The sequence below is a fragment of the Rhinichthys klamathensis genome, unplaced genomic scaffold, assembly GCF_029890125.1.
Source record: "Rhinichthys klamathensis goyatoka isolate OS25496 unplaced genomic scaffold, OSU_Roscu_1.1 h1tg000102l_1, whole genome shotgun sequence".
Taxonomy (NCBI): domain Eukaryota; kingdom Metazoa; phylum Chordata; class Actinopteri; order Cypriniformes; family Leuciscidae; genus Rhinichthys; species Rhinichthys klamathensis.
Genome location: NW_026606641.1, coordinates 1,494,785 through 1,510,972, shown reverse-complemented (window position 1 = coordinate 1,510,972; position 16,188 = coordinate 1,494,785). Strand labels below are relative to the sequence as shown.

The window sequence follows — 16,188 nt, the reverse complement described above, 5'->3', positions numbered from 1 at the left end:
TATTCTACCAAATCCCCCCCCCCCCCCCCCCCTTCTCTCATCGCGAATCATGTGTCATCTGTGGTCTCATTGTTCTGCAGGCCTTAGCAGAGAGAACAAGAGGCAACAGTTTAGACATTATTACTATTATAAGAATACAAAACATTTTACACAGATTTCAAATCCAACCATCCTTTTGAATTAAAAATACGATCTTGTTGACAGGAAACAACGCACAATTTCACTCACACACCTAATATTTATAACAATTATGAATTGTATGGCATTTAAGCATATGAGAGACACACACATATATTGTAGAAACAACATATAATCAAAGTCCATCGAGAATTGTCCTGGGAAGAGTTTTATGGATTTTGATATGTAAGAAAGTCCTTATGTGTGTGTGTGTGTGGGTATCCTTATGGTCCGCATCTGTCACATCCGTGGTGTGTACCACGTGAGAGTTTAGTTCGCATATCATGAGACCTTGGTCCTTAAAGAAAGGCTTCTTGTTTCACCATTTCTGAACAGATCTGTTCTTGCCAAATTATAAAACATTGACAACGTTCTTCCTTTAGTTAAACAACAAAAGGGTCTCTTAGCTCCAGTGCCTGGGGATAATCTGGAATATGCAGCATCTTGTGTTTGGTTATGTCTGAAAGCTTCAATTGTGTTTGGTACATTCTCAATGTTGCTACACAAATGTAAACATTTCTAGTAATTGTGCAGTTAATTCTCATACTGTTTTTACAGAAAGTTTGGGAATATATCCCAAATGTGTCACTAATAAAACACAATACAAATAATTTAAAGAGGAGGCTTATATTGAGCTTTTAAGATTTACCTAAGATTTATTTATATGTAGCCTACATATATTTTTGCTATTTTAATAAAAAGGTTACAATTACAACAACAATTAAAATTTTAACTATATTTCAAATGTAATCTTTCTTTGTATATACTAAAGTATACATTTTATCATACATATTTCACAGTTGCGGATTAATTAGTTTGAATATAGCCTACAATCGAACAAACACTATAATAACATCTTAGCAAACAAGCTTATTTGATGTGGCAGTATTTTACAGTAAAAACGACATCTTGTCTTTCATATGTAACATATCGTTTTTATGATTAGGACATATTAATACGTTGCTTATACAAAATATTTTGTTTCAACATATTTCAGTCGATTTTTACTCATCTCAGTATTGGAATATAGTTAGGTAAAAGCTGTTCATTCATTCACACACAAAAATGCGATTCATATTCAAACAGTCTTTTTGTTTACAGACACTATTCCATTTCGCGATTAGAACAAAGCACTTGAAAATAAAGAATGTACCTTCTCAGCTGGATCCGTTGCTCCTCCAAATGAAACTACTTCCACTTCTGAGGTAATTTTTTCCAGGATTATTATTAAGATAGTATTATTCCTCACAGCGTCGTAAATATGAGTCTCTTTCGGTGGGTTATCCAGCTGATGTGGGCGTGGATCGCCGCCTCAGAGCGTTTGTGTTTGAATAGAGCGCGCGCTCCGTGGGCGTGGTCAAATTAACTTTAATGAGCTGAGACGAGAACGACTATCATCTCTCTCTTTTCGTACAGATTACATAAAATGAGAAAAATTGTTTTTTATATAAACTACTTAATTTAAAAGAAGATAATTCAGGCTTCATGCCTGTGTGCCTGTATACCTGTTTGACTGAGTATTTGCAGAGTTACAGTTCATTTTTCGGACGCGTTTCAGAATGGACTTCACTGACAGAGAGAACGCGCATCATGTTTATTTTTCTTTATTAGGCGAAAAGCACAACACTTTGTTTTTATTGTGAGGTTCCACAAAAAAAATACAAACTTAACAGGATCGAATGATGTACAACACTTATATGTAAGATCAAAATCAACAGAGTAATTTGAGTCTCTTTTGCACTGATAAGGAAAAAAGTGAGCTGGTATCGCCGGCGAGACCGCCGACCCCAGAGGGTTAAAAGAAATGGAAATTGAAGTTTTTTCTATCAAAGCATTATTAGGGAATGGTCCAAAGCAATTTAAAAAATATGAATTACTATTTCATTTTTTAAAAGATACTCATTTAATTAACAGGATTTAGGTCATTACTACCATAACGTTATCCACACTCCAATCCAGTAGGCGGCGGGAATGCACCATTAAAGTTTGGTTTGCCAACTGCCATTAAACTTGAAAGAAGAAGAAGAAGAAGAAGAACAAACAATGGTGCATCTACCTTATTTCTCTGTTCCTTTGTTTTGCATGCTTATGTGCGTTTCATTTGTGTTGTTACTCACTGTAATTAGATTATAAAGTTATTATAGTGTTTGAATAAAGCATCTATTTTTCTACGTTCTTAAAAAATGCATCTTGCTTTAGTAAAGTTTATTAGGAATTTCCTGAATAAAGTTATGTCATTTAACAGATTTCTTAAGGTGCAAGAGACATGAACATGAGCAAGAATATTAACATAGCCCATGTCTTGTATCGGTCAGTGCTTGCATGCAGAACACATTGCTCCTTTAGTAGGAGTGAAGGCAGATGAAGATGGACAATTAAAAAAGCACCCTCCTGATAATGCTGACATTGATCATACACTTGAGTTGTAGTCGACAGCATAATCACCTGACCTGGCACTTGATGATATCCTGTATCTTATCACTGCTTAATCAGGTAATCATTCATATTCCTGAATCTGTATTAAATTTGAGAAATAACTGATTTTCATTCAGTTTAGCTTGTTTCCACTGAAACACAATAACAAAAAAACATCTAGTGTTTATTAAGAAAGTACGGAGCCCCTAAAGGGACGTGGTGGTGGAATTTTTTTTAGGATGGGAGATTTTTTTTTTTCAATCTTTTGCGTTCCCTCGCAAAACTTTTGCATTCCCCCGAGAAACTTTGTGTTCCCTCGCAAAACTTTTGCGTTCCCTCGCAAAGATATTTGCGTTCCCACGCAAAATGTTTGCGTTCCCTCGCAAAGTTATTTGCGTTCCCACGCAAAAGTTTTGCGTTCCCTCGCAAAGATATTTGCGTTCCCACGCAAAACCTGTTGGCAGCTCGGACAGACACTTCCTGTTTAATGTCCCGCTGGCAGTGTTTCAGAGCTCCGACGTTAATGGAGCGTTTCATAGTGTTTGAACTTGGACTCAAATATAAAGAAATGCGGTCAGTGCTTAACTCAATGTGTTCAGTGAAGTTGGCAATATATTCACATGCTATTCGAACTTCCCGGATCAATATTCTTGAGCTAAACGTTGTTAAAACACAAACGACACCTATTTACAATCACAGTAACCTAGACAACGAGATACAACCCAATTCTCCTCAAAACGAGCTTTATAATATATAAATGGATCTCTATGAGCACGCAGGCGGCTGAGTCCGAAGGGACCATCTGCAAAGTGCAATATAACCCCAAAAACGACTACAGCATCAACTCATAGTCAAAAATATAAAAATAGTCATTAACTTCAATGTTACAAACCACCCAATTCAGTTTACACATCAATGGTAAACTCACTGGTCATACTGCACTGCTTCTGCACATTTTATATTATATATAAAAAAATATTTAATAACTTCACTGTAACACAACAAATTTAGTTCACACATCAGTGCTCTAATGTTGGTTATACAACACTTAGTTTGGGAAGTAATTGCACATAAAAAAATAAGTAGGCCTATTCTTTACACAAATTATATTGGTAGGCTACTGTACGCAGCTAACATAATAGTTACAACCGTAGCATTTGCATTATATTTGCTTACTGAATTTGATGGCATTACACTGTAGCCTATAACAGTGTGAAGTTACTGAATATTTTTTCTAAAAAGGGTAAAGTTATTGGAACTGAATTTGGTGACAGTAGCCTACATTGTATCACAGTGAAGCTATTGAATATGTTAAATCATATAAAATGTGCAGAAGGGTTTTGGGATTTGCACTTTGCAGACGGTCCCTTATTCGGACTTGTCTCGCCGGTTAAAGACATTTATATTATAAAGCTCGTTTTGAGGAGAATTGGGTTGTATCTCGTTGTCTAGGTTACTGTGATTGTAAATAGGTGTCGTTTGTGTTTTAACAACGTTTAGCTCAAGAATATTGATCCGGGAAGTTCGAATAGCATGTGAATATATTGCCAACTTCACTGAACACATTAAGTTAAGCACTGACCGCATTTCTTTATATTAGAGTCCAAGTTCAAACACTATGAAACGCTCCATTAACGTCGGAGCTCTGAAACACTGCCAGCGGGACATGCAGGAAGTGTCTGTCCGAGCTGCCAACAGGTTTTGCGTGGGAACGCAAATATCTTTGCGAGGGAACGCAAAACTTTTGCGTGGGAACGCAAAACTTTTGCGTGGGAACGCAAATAACTTTGCGAGGGAACGCAAACATTTTGCGAGGGAACGCAAAAGTTTTGCGAGGGAACGCAAAGTTTCTCGGGGGAACGCAAAAGTTTTGCGAGGGAACGCAAAAGATTGAAAAAAAAAAAATCTCCCATCCTAAAAAGATTTCCACCACCACGTCCCTTTAGGGGCTCCGTAAGAAAGTGACTGACATGGCTATTTTGTGATATTTAAAGAGATTGGGGTCTACATACGGAGAATCTGCAGCTTTAAAGAGATAGTTCAGCCTGAAATTAAAATTATGTCATCATTTATTTACCCTCAAGTTGTTCCAAACCTTTATGAATGTCTTTCTTCTGCTGCACACAAAAGAAGATAGAGTGAATAATGTCGTTAACCAGACAGTTGATGTTAGCCATTGACTTCCATGGTATTTATTTCCTACTATGGAAATCAATGGCCACCGTCAACTTTCTGGTTACCGACATTCTTTAAAATATCTTATTTTGTGTTCAAAAGAAGAAAGAAACTCATACAGGTTTGGAACAACTTGAGGGTGAGTAAATGATTACAGAATTTTCATTTCGGGCTGAACTATCTCTTTAAAGAAATTTTCATTGAAAAAAACTAAGATCTTTTTTTATTCTACAAGATAAAAGTGTTATTTGAATGCTGTAGTTTCACAGAAAATTAACTGAGAAATTTAATGGCTATAGCTCAGAGGTGTTTGTTCCTCTTCATGAAGAGTTTAGCTCCAGCACCTGAAGTGTTCATTGATCTGATGACCTTGATTAACTGCCTCAGGTGTGTTTAATTAGGGCTGGAGATAAAATCCGACACCCCTGCTAGTGTTTTCTTTTGATATTAAAGCATTCATAGAAATAAATAAACAGAATTTTACGACACTATAATCATAGTTAGAATATTTTGTTTTCAGTGACTTAAAAAAAAAAGTGATTCATATTGTGTTTAGTATATTAACATTATTGAATGTGACTGTATGTATGACAACTGAATTGATTCGTTCTTGAGTAACATCATGCTTTCTTTTTCAGATTCCAGAGAACTCAAAGGAAAAGAGGCAGAATCTGATGATGCAAGACAGATTTTTAAAAACCTGAACCGCTGGACCTGTAGTTATGATGACATCAGACTTCTGAAGCCAATTTTATTTTTAAAGGTTGAAATGCTTTTGTCCTATTTCTCCCCCTTTCTTTAAAAAAAAAATGTTATTTTAATATATTTGTTGTCATTGATTGATTGAATAAAATAAATTGACTCAACTGCTGGAAAGGTGTCTTTTATATTTTAAAAGGTTTTCGACAAATTTTGAAATGGTCAGGAATTTGTTGACGCACCATTGAAGTGTGATTGAAATATTAATGTTGTTTCAACATTAATTGGTACAACAGATGGCAACATTGTTTGACATTCAAGTCAAGTCAAGTCAAGTCACATTTATTTATATAGCGCTTTTCACAATACAGATTGCATCAAAGCAGCTTCACAGTGATAACATGAAAGTAGTACAACACAGTTCAATAATATTGTTGAATATTAAATATCCCCAACTAAGCAAGCCAAAAGCAAGGCGACAGTGGCAAGGAACCAAAACTCCATCAGATTGGATGGAGAAAAAAACCTTGGGAGAACCCAGGCTAGTCAGGGGCCAGTTCTCCTCTGGCTAACAATCATAGGGTTTTAAAGAAGCTTTACAGTAAGTCCATATCAGAGAGTACCTGGAAAAAATACATTTAGTTAATCATGTAATATTTAGGGGATAACATATCGCCGGCGTTGAGTCGTCTCTTCGCAGGCGTTGAGTCGTCTCTTCACAGGCGTTGGTCTTCTCATCACAGGCGTTGAGGCATCCGAAATCCCCGTGAGAGGCAGGATACCAAACTGGAGCCTACGAACGCCATTTTTCTCGGGACAAGCGTCCCGAGATAACAGCAGAAAGGCAGATGGGAAATAATTAGCATAGCTGATGTTCATAATGATTTCCATTACACGGGAGTAGGTGTTAGAAAACCATAATCTCACAACTCTCCGTAACCCAAACTCTCCGCAACCATACATTCCTTTTCAGTCTTTCAACAAAATGTATTTAGAATCAACATCACATTGTAACATTGATCAAACCATATTACCAAAGATTATTTTTTGTTAATTTCAGTGTTAATTCAACAGCAGTGATTTAGATTCAACATCATAGTAACGTTGATTCAACAATATTACCATTGATTATTTTTGTTAATTTCAATATTGATTCAGCATCAGTGATATAGAATCAATCATAGTGTAACGTTGATTCAACAATATTACCATTGGTTATTTTTGTTAATTTCAATATTGATTCAGCATCAGTGATATAGAATCAATCAAAGTGTAACGTTGATTCAACAATATTACCATTGGTTATTTTTGTTAATTTCAATATTGATTCAGCATCAGTGATATTGAATCAATCATAGTGTAACGTTGATTCAACAATATTACCATTGGTTATTTTTGTTAATTTCAATATTGATTCAACATCAGTGATATAGAATCAATCATAGTGTAACGTTGATTCAACAATATTACCATTGGTTATTTTTGTTAATTTCAATATTGATTCAGCATCAGTGATATAGAATCAATCATAGTGTAACGTTGATTCAACAATATTACCATTGGTTATTTTTGTTAATTTCAATATTGATTCAACAGCAGTGATGTAGATTCAACATCATAGTGTAACGTTGATTCAACAATATTACCATTGGTTATTTTTGTTAATTTCAATATTGATTCAACAGCAGTGATGTATAATCAATCATAGTGTAACGTTGATTCAATAGCATTACCATTGATTTTTTGTTCAACATAGTTTCAACATTAACTGAGGGTGCAAAAGTGATGTTGATAAAATATCACTTTGTAATGTTGAATCAATAGTATTACCATTGATTTTTGGTTGAATTCCCAACATTATTTCAACATTAACTGAGGGTGCAAAAGTGATGTTGATAAAATATCACTTTGTAATGTTGAATCAATAGTATTACCATTGATTTTTGGTTGAATTCCCAACATTATTTCAACATTAACTGAGGGTGCAAGAGTGATACTAAAGCAACATTACTTTGTAACGTTAATTCAATGCAATTAGCGTTGACGCATCAACACTGAGTCAACATTGTTTCAATGATTACATGCTATCTGGGAACTTAGATTCTATAGGTTACTCCACATAAAAATGTGAAGAAATGTGAATGTGTAGATTGTTTGATGTAGACATAATATTAACATAGTTTCTGCTGCCACAAAGAGGCATACAGAGGTAGTTTCTTCATCCCCATCGTCCTGTAAAGATGAGCATTTGATTGAGTAAACTTTATAATACTATTTGTCATAATGTTTGGTGTGTTGAGTACTTACAACTGCCTGGGAGGCTCCAAAAGACAGATATTACAATCAGAATCTGTTGGGACCAACAAAAAACCCAACCCAAAGTAAAATAAATGGAAATATCAAAAATAGCTATATAAAAAATAACATTTGCTCAGCACCTCTTAAATTTTATGAAGGCCCTTGAATCCTGGGGAGTGACTGGCTCTGATGAAGCCCCTCCAGGAATTCCCTCAGCCATTGGCCTTCCAGCATTCAGGCTCAGGGCCATCTCCTCTGCATTTGTGGAGGTGGTGGTGCAGGTCCTCCCCCCGTTTTGCGAGCCTCTGCCTTCTTTCTGTTGGCTGAGTAGTAGTCAAATGAAAATGAACATTTAATTGTGTGAAAACAGAATTAGACCTATGTCAAAAATGCTGCTGCACTGCTATATGCTGGATGCTATTTAGTTATTTAATATTTCAAATGTTTGTAAAGTCAGGTAGCCTACACCCATGATATACTCAAGCCTTACCTGATTAAATTATGTTTTTATATTTCATTTTCAGCTGCTGCGGTCTTTTAATGCCTGCAGGATTGCACCTACATGAAAATTAAAATTAGGTTGAATAACATAGGCTACTGTTCTTCCAGTTTCATCTCTAATATTATAACAGTTGGGTAAGTTACTCTAAATTAATTACTAACTACAAATGACATCTCCAACAGTGTAATTAGATTAATGTGATAATTTCTATCTCTAGAATGTATTGGTCTACTTATTACTAATTACTAAATCCCATATCAACCTGAACCACTTGAACAATACAAGGAGAGACAAGAAACTGCACTTTTAATGCTTTCAAATTAACAATATACAATTGCATGAATTATTCTTGAATTGACCAAAGTGTGTAGAGGGAGAAGGTAACATTAAAAATATACCTTTTAAAAATGTATGTTAAATCCACTATTGTTTTAAACAGAATTGTTCTATAGTCTATGCAGTATTTAATGCAATTACATCAGATTTTACTTTAAATTACAGAAGAATTAAGAGTAATCCCTTTAATTGAATTACAGTATTTAGATTACTTGGTAATTAATTACACCCAACACTGTATAACAGTAATTAAAATGTAAACTTAAGCATTGACTCCAGCAACTATTTTCTCATAAGCTAAAACAGTTCTACTGGTGAGAAATATGCAGACCTCTTTTTGTCTGGCGCTGTTGCCATGGTGACTCATAATATCTGCGCTCCATTGATAATGGCTCTTTATAGTTGTGGTGCACGCGCTTAACTCAAGAGTCAGTCAACTTAGAGTTGATTGAACTAACTCATTTCAGCTTTTCTGTAACCGAAAACTCAGAGTTTCCCATCTCAGGGTAAGTCAACTCAGAGTTCAAGTTTTAACTCTTGGTTGAACCTCCTTATTGAAACGGGCCCCTGGTCAAGAAGCTGTCAATCAAAAACTCAGTAGCCAATGAGAACACACTGCTCCTAGCCCCGCCCCCGCGAGAGATGTGCCAGATTGGCGAACGAAAACTTCAGAAGCATAAATGAAAACTATGGGAGCGCACAATTGTAAATTCAGATCAGCGAAAGAAAGATGTGAAAACAGTTAGCAAAACATGCAGTGTATTAAAAACGAATTCAAAACATTTGCCTGCGATTTTTTTCTTCAGTTTCACAGATATTTATTCAGTTTCAATTTATATTTGCATTAGTTTCTTGAAAAGTTACGTTCATTATTATTGGTACAAATGTAATTCCATATATTTAGTGATTTAACTACTAGGCCTACTCTTGTTTGTACAAACTCTTTTTTACAGTCTATGGTACAAACACATATCCATGTTAGAAAAGAAACAGCAGGTGGCGTTATGTGCGTAAGCAGAGGAAAACCCCAAACCAGCCCGAAAGAAGAAGACATTTGCGAAGCCGAGCTATAGCAATATATACGTAGTTCCAAATTCCACTGCTCCAGACACGTCGCCGCACCCGCCATTTTGGAACGGTCAGCGTGTCGTCAGAGGGTGTCGTCATTCACAGTAAGAACAAAGATTTTAGGGACTTTGAAAATAATCATTGTGCTGCATTTGGTTGTGAAATTGCCAAAATATAAGAAATGGGATAACCTTTACAGGTGAGAATATTGGTTTGTGTTTTATATTAACTCAAAATTACAGTTTTACTATGTTATTTTTTTGTGTTTTTACTTTTACTATGGTTAATTTTTAATGTTGTGTTCGTTTAGCAAAAATCGTCTGCTGAAGTCTATTGCAGATATAGATATTCGTCTAATTGCGGTTGCAGATGCACAGTCAACTTGCTCGAGTGTTCACCATAGACAGTAAAAGAGGTGTTCACAGACATGCTTTGACCGTTCCAATATGGCGGACGGCAGCGGCCCATAGAAACAACCATTAATGAGGTTTTTCTATGAATATACTTCTATGCATAGATATCCATAATAAAGGCTAGATGTATGGAAGCAAATAAGAGACATAACTATTTGAAATTTAACAGCCACTGAATACTTAGTTTTGAAATATTTTATTGGTCAAGCAAATCTGAGCATGTGACGTCATCAGTCGTCGCTCAGGTCTGTTCAACAAAATAATAGTCCTAAAAAAAAAATAATAATAGTCCTCTACTATGGCTATCGATTCTTAAACTGTACAGGGCAGGTCCTATTGGGCTTATTTCTTCTGTGCAACTTTATGCGTTTCACAGAAATCTTTACATCAGAAATATTAAATATTAGTCTGCCACTAGTCCGTTTTAGGATATTAGTCTAGGGAACAATCCGTGGCGACGGTTTTGCAATCCGTCCCCTCAGTTTATAAACTGTAGCCTACTCACGAATTCTTAAACTGTTCCCTCGGTTTAACAATTCGTGCCCACGAGTTCCTAATCCGTGCTCTCAGATTTGTTAACCGTGCCTTCAGTTTTTGCAATCTGTAGGCTACCCACAAATTCATAAACCGTGCCCACGCTTTCGCAATCCGTAGCCTACTCACGGGTTTGTAATCCGTACTCACGGATTTGTGGCCATTCCCCCCGCACGATTCAACCAGGCCTCCTGTTTAGGTGCGGGATGCATTGCATTGTGTTTAAACCTCATTTTTTAAAATGGATAATTTCTTGGATTTTCTAAAAAACTACATTCAGGCTACTTGTATCTTTAAAGTCCATTTTTGGGAGGAAAAAGCTCAGTATAGTAGAATAAGCAAAAAAGACTTCACATATAAAAAAAGAAATATAACACAAACACAAGGTTAGGTTATAGGCCTATAAAAATAAAACATTCATAAATTATTTTATGATTAACATATTACTGTCTTCAGTGAACTCATTTATAGTAATAAACGCAAATAATAATAATTATCATTATTTTTATTACATTTAGGCTACATAGGCCTATTTAGAAGACGCTTATATGTGTGTACACTCGCAATAAAACACAACAAAGTGCTTTTGTCAAACTATAAACTCTTGTCAAACTGGAACCTACAACTGTTCCCCAACCAAAATCTCACCCCCACACACACACACACAGTTTAAAAGCAAAAAATATTTATCCAACCCCATTTAAAAACAGTCTGTGGGTGCCATCTTTTGGACATTCACCATATCGCATTGATTTTCATTTATTGTCCTCAGAGCCCTAATCTGTTTATTTTTCAATTACACATTCTACATTGATTAAGAAAGAAAATTCAAATGTGTTTTTATTTTATACAGGAATAAATTATTTATAATTCAGATGAGAATAAAGTTAGTGTTAGTTAAAATTTTAAGGAAAACAAATATATTGATCTGAAATATAGCACATTCATTTTAAATTCATTCAGGTTAAATTACCAAACATACAATCTTAATTTAATTTAAAGCAAACAATACATTTAAAAAATATGGGTTGTATGCATATTTTGGAATTTAAAAAAAAGATATATATCCAAAAAGACAAGGCCTTAAACTTGAACAAGGGTTAAACTCTTGTCGCTGTAAGAGACACAATGATTCAGCATTTTGAACGAATCGATTGACTCAAAGATTCAATGACCAATCCATAAACATCCTGTCTCATTCATGAATTACTCAGTCGTTCGAAGGAATCGTTTGAACGAATGAATCAATGACTCGCTCATTAAGACGGTCGCCTGGCGACACCTAATGACGGTTTAGTGATATGTTTAAAAGTATCATTCTTTCCAACGATTGTTAATTAACTCATATTTAAAACAATCTCATAACATTATTTAAAGCATTGTTATTTTTCAGTGTAAACGATTTAATTTGATCACCCCTACCTAGAGTAACAGCCATAAGGCCCGTACACAGCGGGACGAATATCGGCGCGCGTTATTCGTCAGCGTTTTTCAACGCGTTTTTTGTGTTCACACCCAAGCGATTTTCGCTGACGATGAGCCGAGTGAACATGCAAATTCATTCCCTGACACTAGATGGCGCGTAATGCAAAACAGAAATACCCCGGTACACAAGGTGGCGCTGCGCAACTTTTACGCTTCTGATACTCGCTTTCACCTCCGATGAAGAGAGCAAGTTTTTACGCGCATGTTTACGCGCTTTTCTAAATCAGACAAAGAAAACATGGAAATTTCAAGCACCAGTAGCTCCAGCTCAAGCTCCAGTGATGAGGAACTTATTATTCTGATGAATGAGGAAAGCCGCCGGAAAAGACGCCGATATTGGATACATCCCATAGCTACGAGAAGAGAAGAACATGGGGAGTTTTATCGACTGGTACAAGAGCTGAAAATGTATCATGAGCGTTTTCGGGGGTATTTTAGAATGTCCGTCAGTGAGTTCGAAAATTTACTTCAACAACTGGCTCCCTCGCTGACAAAAGAACAGACACACTACCGTAAACCGATCGATCCAGAACAGCGTTTGGCCGTGTGTTTACGGTGAGTTCGTTTACATTGTTATTCACTTCAATGAATGTAAAAACTTAAGTGAAACGTTGTTAAAAACTAGTATTTGTCTATTCCTATTTCAGTTTTCTGAGCACTGGGGACTCGTACCGCACTATTGCGTCCAGCTTTCGACTTGGTGTGTCAACTGTGGCTTCGATAGTGAGTGAAACCTGTGATGCATTGTGGCATTGCCTCAGAGATGAACATTTGCCAGTGCCTACTGAAGAGATGTGGAGGAATACAGCCAGGAGGTTCCATGAACGATGGAATTTCCCTAACTGCTTGGGAGCCATGGATGGGAAACACGTATACATCCAGGCCCCTGCAAACTCTGGTTCTCTGTACTTTAATTATAAAGGTACGTTCTCCGTTGTATTGCTGGCCTTAGTTGATGCAGATTACCGCTTCCTGGTGGTTGATGTGGGGAGCTATGGCAGCAACAGTGATGGAGGCATCTTTGCTAATTCTGTGTTGGGAAAGGCACTCAGAGATGGAACACTGAATGTCCCCCCAACAAATGAACTTCCAGGTGCTCCTGAGCTGGGAAAAGTTAACCATGTCATTGTGGCGGATGAAGCTTTTCCCCTGAAACCATATCTCCTCCGGCCATACCCTGGACGCCGCCTCCCCACAGACAAGAGAATTTTCAATTATCGTTTGTCTCGGGCACGGCGCATCTCTGAAAATGTGTTTGGCATACTCAGTCAACGCTTCCGGGTTTTCCGAAGAACTTTGCAGGTTCAACCAAGTGTTGTTGACCAAGTTGTCAAAGCTGCTTGTGTTTTGTGCAATTATTTGCGCCCGAAAGGAAACGGTCAGAATCATGCCGCAGAGGATGACCAAGACTGTGAGCAAACACTACAAGGCTTTGAACATTGTAGGGGGCAGCGGGCATCTGTGGAGGCACAGAATGTCAGAGAACTGTACAAGGAGTACTTCAACTCGCCCGCAGGAGAGGTTGCTTGGCAGTATGACCATGTGAACCATGGTCTGGGGAACAGATAAAATCAAACTGTACATTTTGAGCCATGTTGATTACATTTCCCACTGTGAAAACCACTATTGTGTGTGTCAATTTCTGTGAACTTGAATACACTATAAAATCTTTTTGCAAAATGTAAAGTATTTGGTCACTTATTTACAGCTAAACTTAAGTTGTGATTTTGAAAATGTGTATCTGTAATAAACATTTTTATAAGCATTTTCTTTAAAATCTTCTTTCCCAACATGGTTATGTTCCTGTAGATTGATAACGTGCCTATAAATGCAGTGACTCTGTAATTAGGCACATAGCTATTTTTAACAAAAGGTCAAGATGTACAAATGTTAAATCCCAAAATATGTTACATTAATTTCAAGTAAGTCACGTACACACAATGTCTTTTGAAAAAAATAAACATTTATTTTTTTCAATGAACTACAAGTTGCAATAATCAAAGTAAAAAAGGTAGTCAGAAAAGTTAGTGCAAATAAGTCACAATGACTAGTGCAAGTGAACAATAGTGCACATACACATTCAACCATTTCTTGAATGTAAGTAAAATACAAAGGCATATATATCTATATAAAAAAAACAGTAGAGCAAATAAGTCACAATGACTGCAGTAGTGCACATACACATTCATCTAATTCTTGAATGTTAATAAAATACAATGACATTTCTATATTAAAAAACAGCAGTGCAATGAAGTCAATAACAATAGTGCAAATGCAAAAATGCATATAATAAACTTCTTTTAGGGTAGCCAAGTTGTAGAGCAGCCATAGTTTGTTGGGGTCTGCGGGGTGACCTGACGATAGGACACCGGTGACTGCTGAGTGAAAAAAGCAGAAGAGGCCTGGCCAAACTCAGCATCATGCAACAGCTGATGTATTTTTAATTTGACCGAAGACTGTACGACTGGAGACAATCTCCTTAGTGCTGGTATCAAGCCAAGAGCAAACAAGTAATTATCATCATTTTGTTGCTCTCTTCTTTGCTCTCTGCGCTCCTCTTTCTCTCTTCTGCGTTCCTCTTTCTCACTTTCCCTGGCTTCTTTGGATAAGAGGTACCGGCCAAGGAAGTCTGGTGTCTCTGGCCGTTTTCTTTTTTTTTCAGTACACCTTGTCACAGTTGGGCCGGAGGATGATGATCCTGGAGACGTGCTTGCTGGTGCTTCTTCACTGTCGCTCACTTCTTTTCTGAACACCACTTGGCCAACCTCTTCATCCATATTTTCATGAGGAATATTGCTGTGAACACTGTAAAGACAAATTCAGTTTACATCAGAAACAATAACTCACACTGTGGCCCATGCCACACTTCATAGCCATCATGACAAAATACTCAAGAGCTCAATGTTTAATTACTAATTTAGTTTCGATTCATGCTAATTTTAATGTACCATATGTCTGGCAACACAATTTCAGCAGAGGTTAGCTATACACAGAACACAAACTAATATATTGAACTAGAGTTGTGATCGCATGGTGAACAGGGAACATGCAATGATATCATGTTAATGTTTAATGTCATTGTCAATGCATTATAGTATAGAGGGTTTTCAAGACGCGTCATCAATCCGGAAGTCGGACATTTTGGAGGCACTGAACATAAACAATGCCACTGAACTCAACGGACTCGCAAATTTAGCAGACTATTTCTGCTGAAAAATTGTCTTGTTTTTTTTAGTGTAACAATGTGTTCAGTAGTACATAAACAGTGCAATCCATGCTGTTGTTTACATCCGAGTGCCTCCATAATGGCCGCGCATCCGGAACGTGACGTTGGTGAAAACCCTCTATAGCTCACACAGCTATGTATTGTAATGTACTAATGATAATACCTTCGAAATTCAGTTGATGTTGCGAGGAACTCCATGACCTTCATAAATTTCCACGGCTTCTTGTTTTTGGCAGCCTGTCCACTTCGGCAATCATCTTCGCGCTTTTTTCTTGTATATGTATCGCGCAGGCTTTTCCATTTCTGTTTTACCTCCTCCACTACAGCACACAAATGGCGATCGTCAAACATTTGTGGGAAAAAGTTACAAGCATATGTACATGAAAGACAATTAAGTGAAATTAAACTCACCATCAAGGCTCATTTGATCTGCAATACCACTCCATAGCAGGTCTCTTTTGTCGATATTTTTGTAGTCGCTGTCGCGTTTATCATATAGCTCTTTATGCTCCGAAACCAACGAGACCAGCAGCTCAACATTCATCTTGCCTTGCATCTTCTTCTTCTTCTTCTTTGGCTGCTTAACGGCGGATGCGGACTAACTTTTGCTTTGCATCTTCTTCTTCTTCCGGCAGTATAGACGGTGGCGTATATCTTCTTCGCCGTTACGTTTGTAACCGTTTTGTGTTTGAGCGCCCCCAAGTTGTGTTTTACTGTAACTTCAGAAGCACCAGACACGTGAGCAAAAGCGCCAGTCTCATTGGTCGGAAAGTTTTTGACGCGGCGCGTCAAACAAAAAAAACGAACCCGAGGCGTTTTTTTTAAAATGACGCTTTTACGCGTGGCGTTTTACGCGTCGG

The 16,188-nt window shown here is 36.9% G+C and overlaps 1 protein-coding gene across 1 annotated transcript; it reads left to right on the top strand.

Moving 5' to 3' along the window:
* Positions 1-12,335: 12,335 nt before the first annotated feature.
* LOC130086880 (uncharacterized) lies at positions 12,336-13,671 on the top strand. Its single transcript, XM_056253105.1, has 2 exons — positions 12,336-12,657; positions 12,750-13,671. The coding sequence occupies exons 1-2, from the start codon at positions 12,341-12,343 to the stop codon at positions 13,669-13,671; spliced, it is 1,239 nt and encodes a 412-aa protein (XP_056109080.1). The 5' UTR covers positions 12,336-12,340.
* The last annotated feature ends 2,517 nt before the right edge of the window (positions 13,672-16,188 follow it).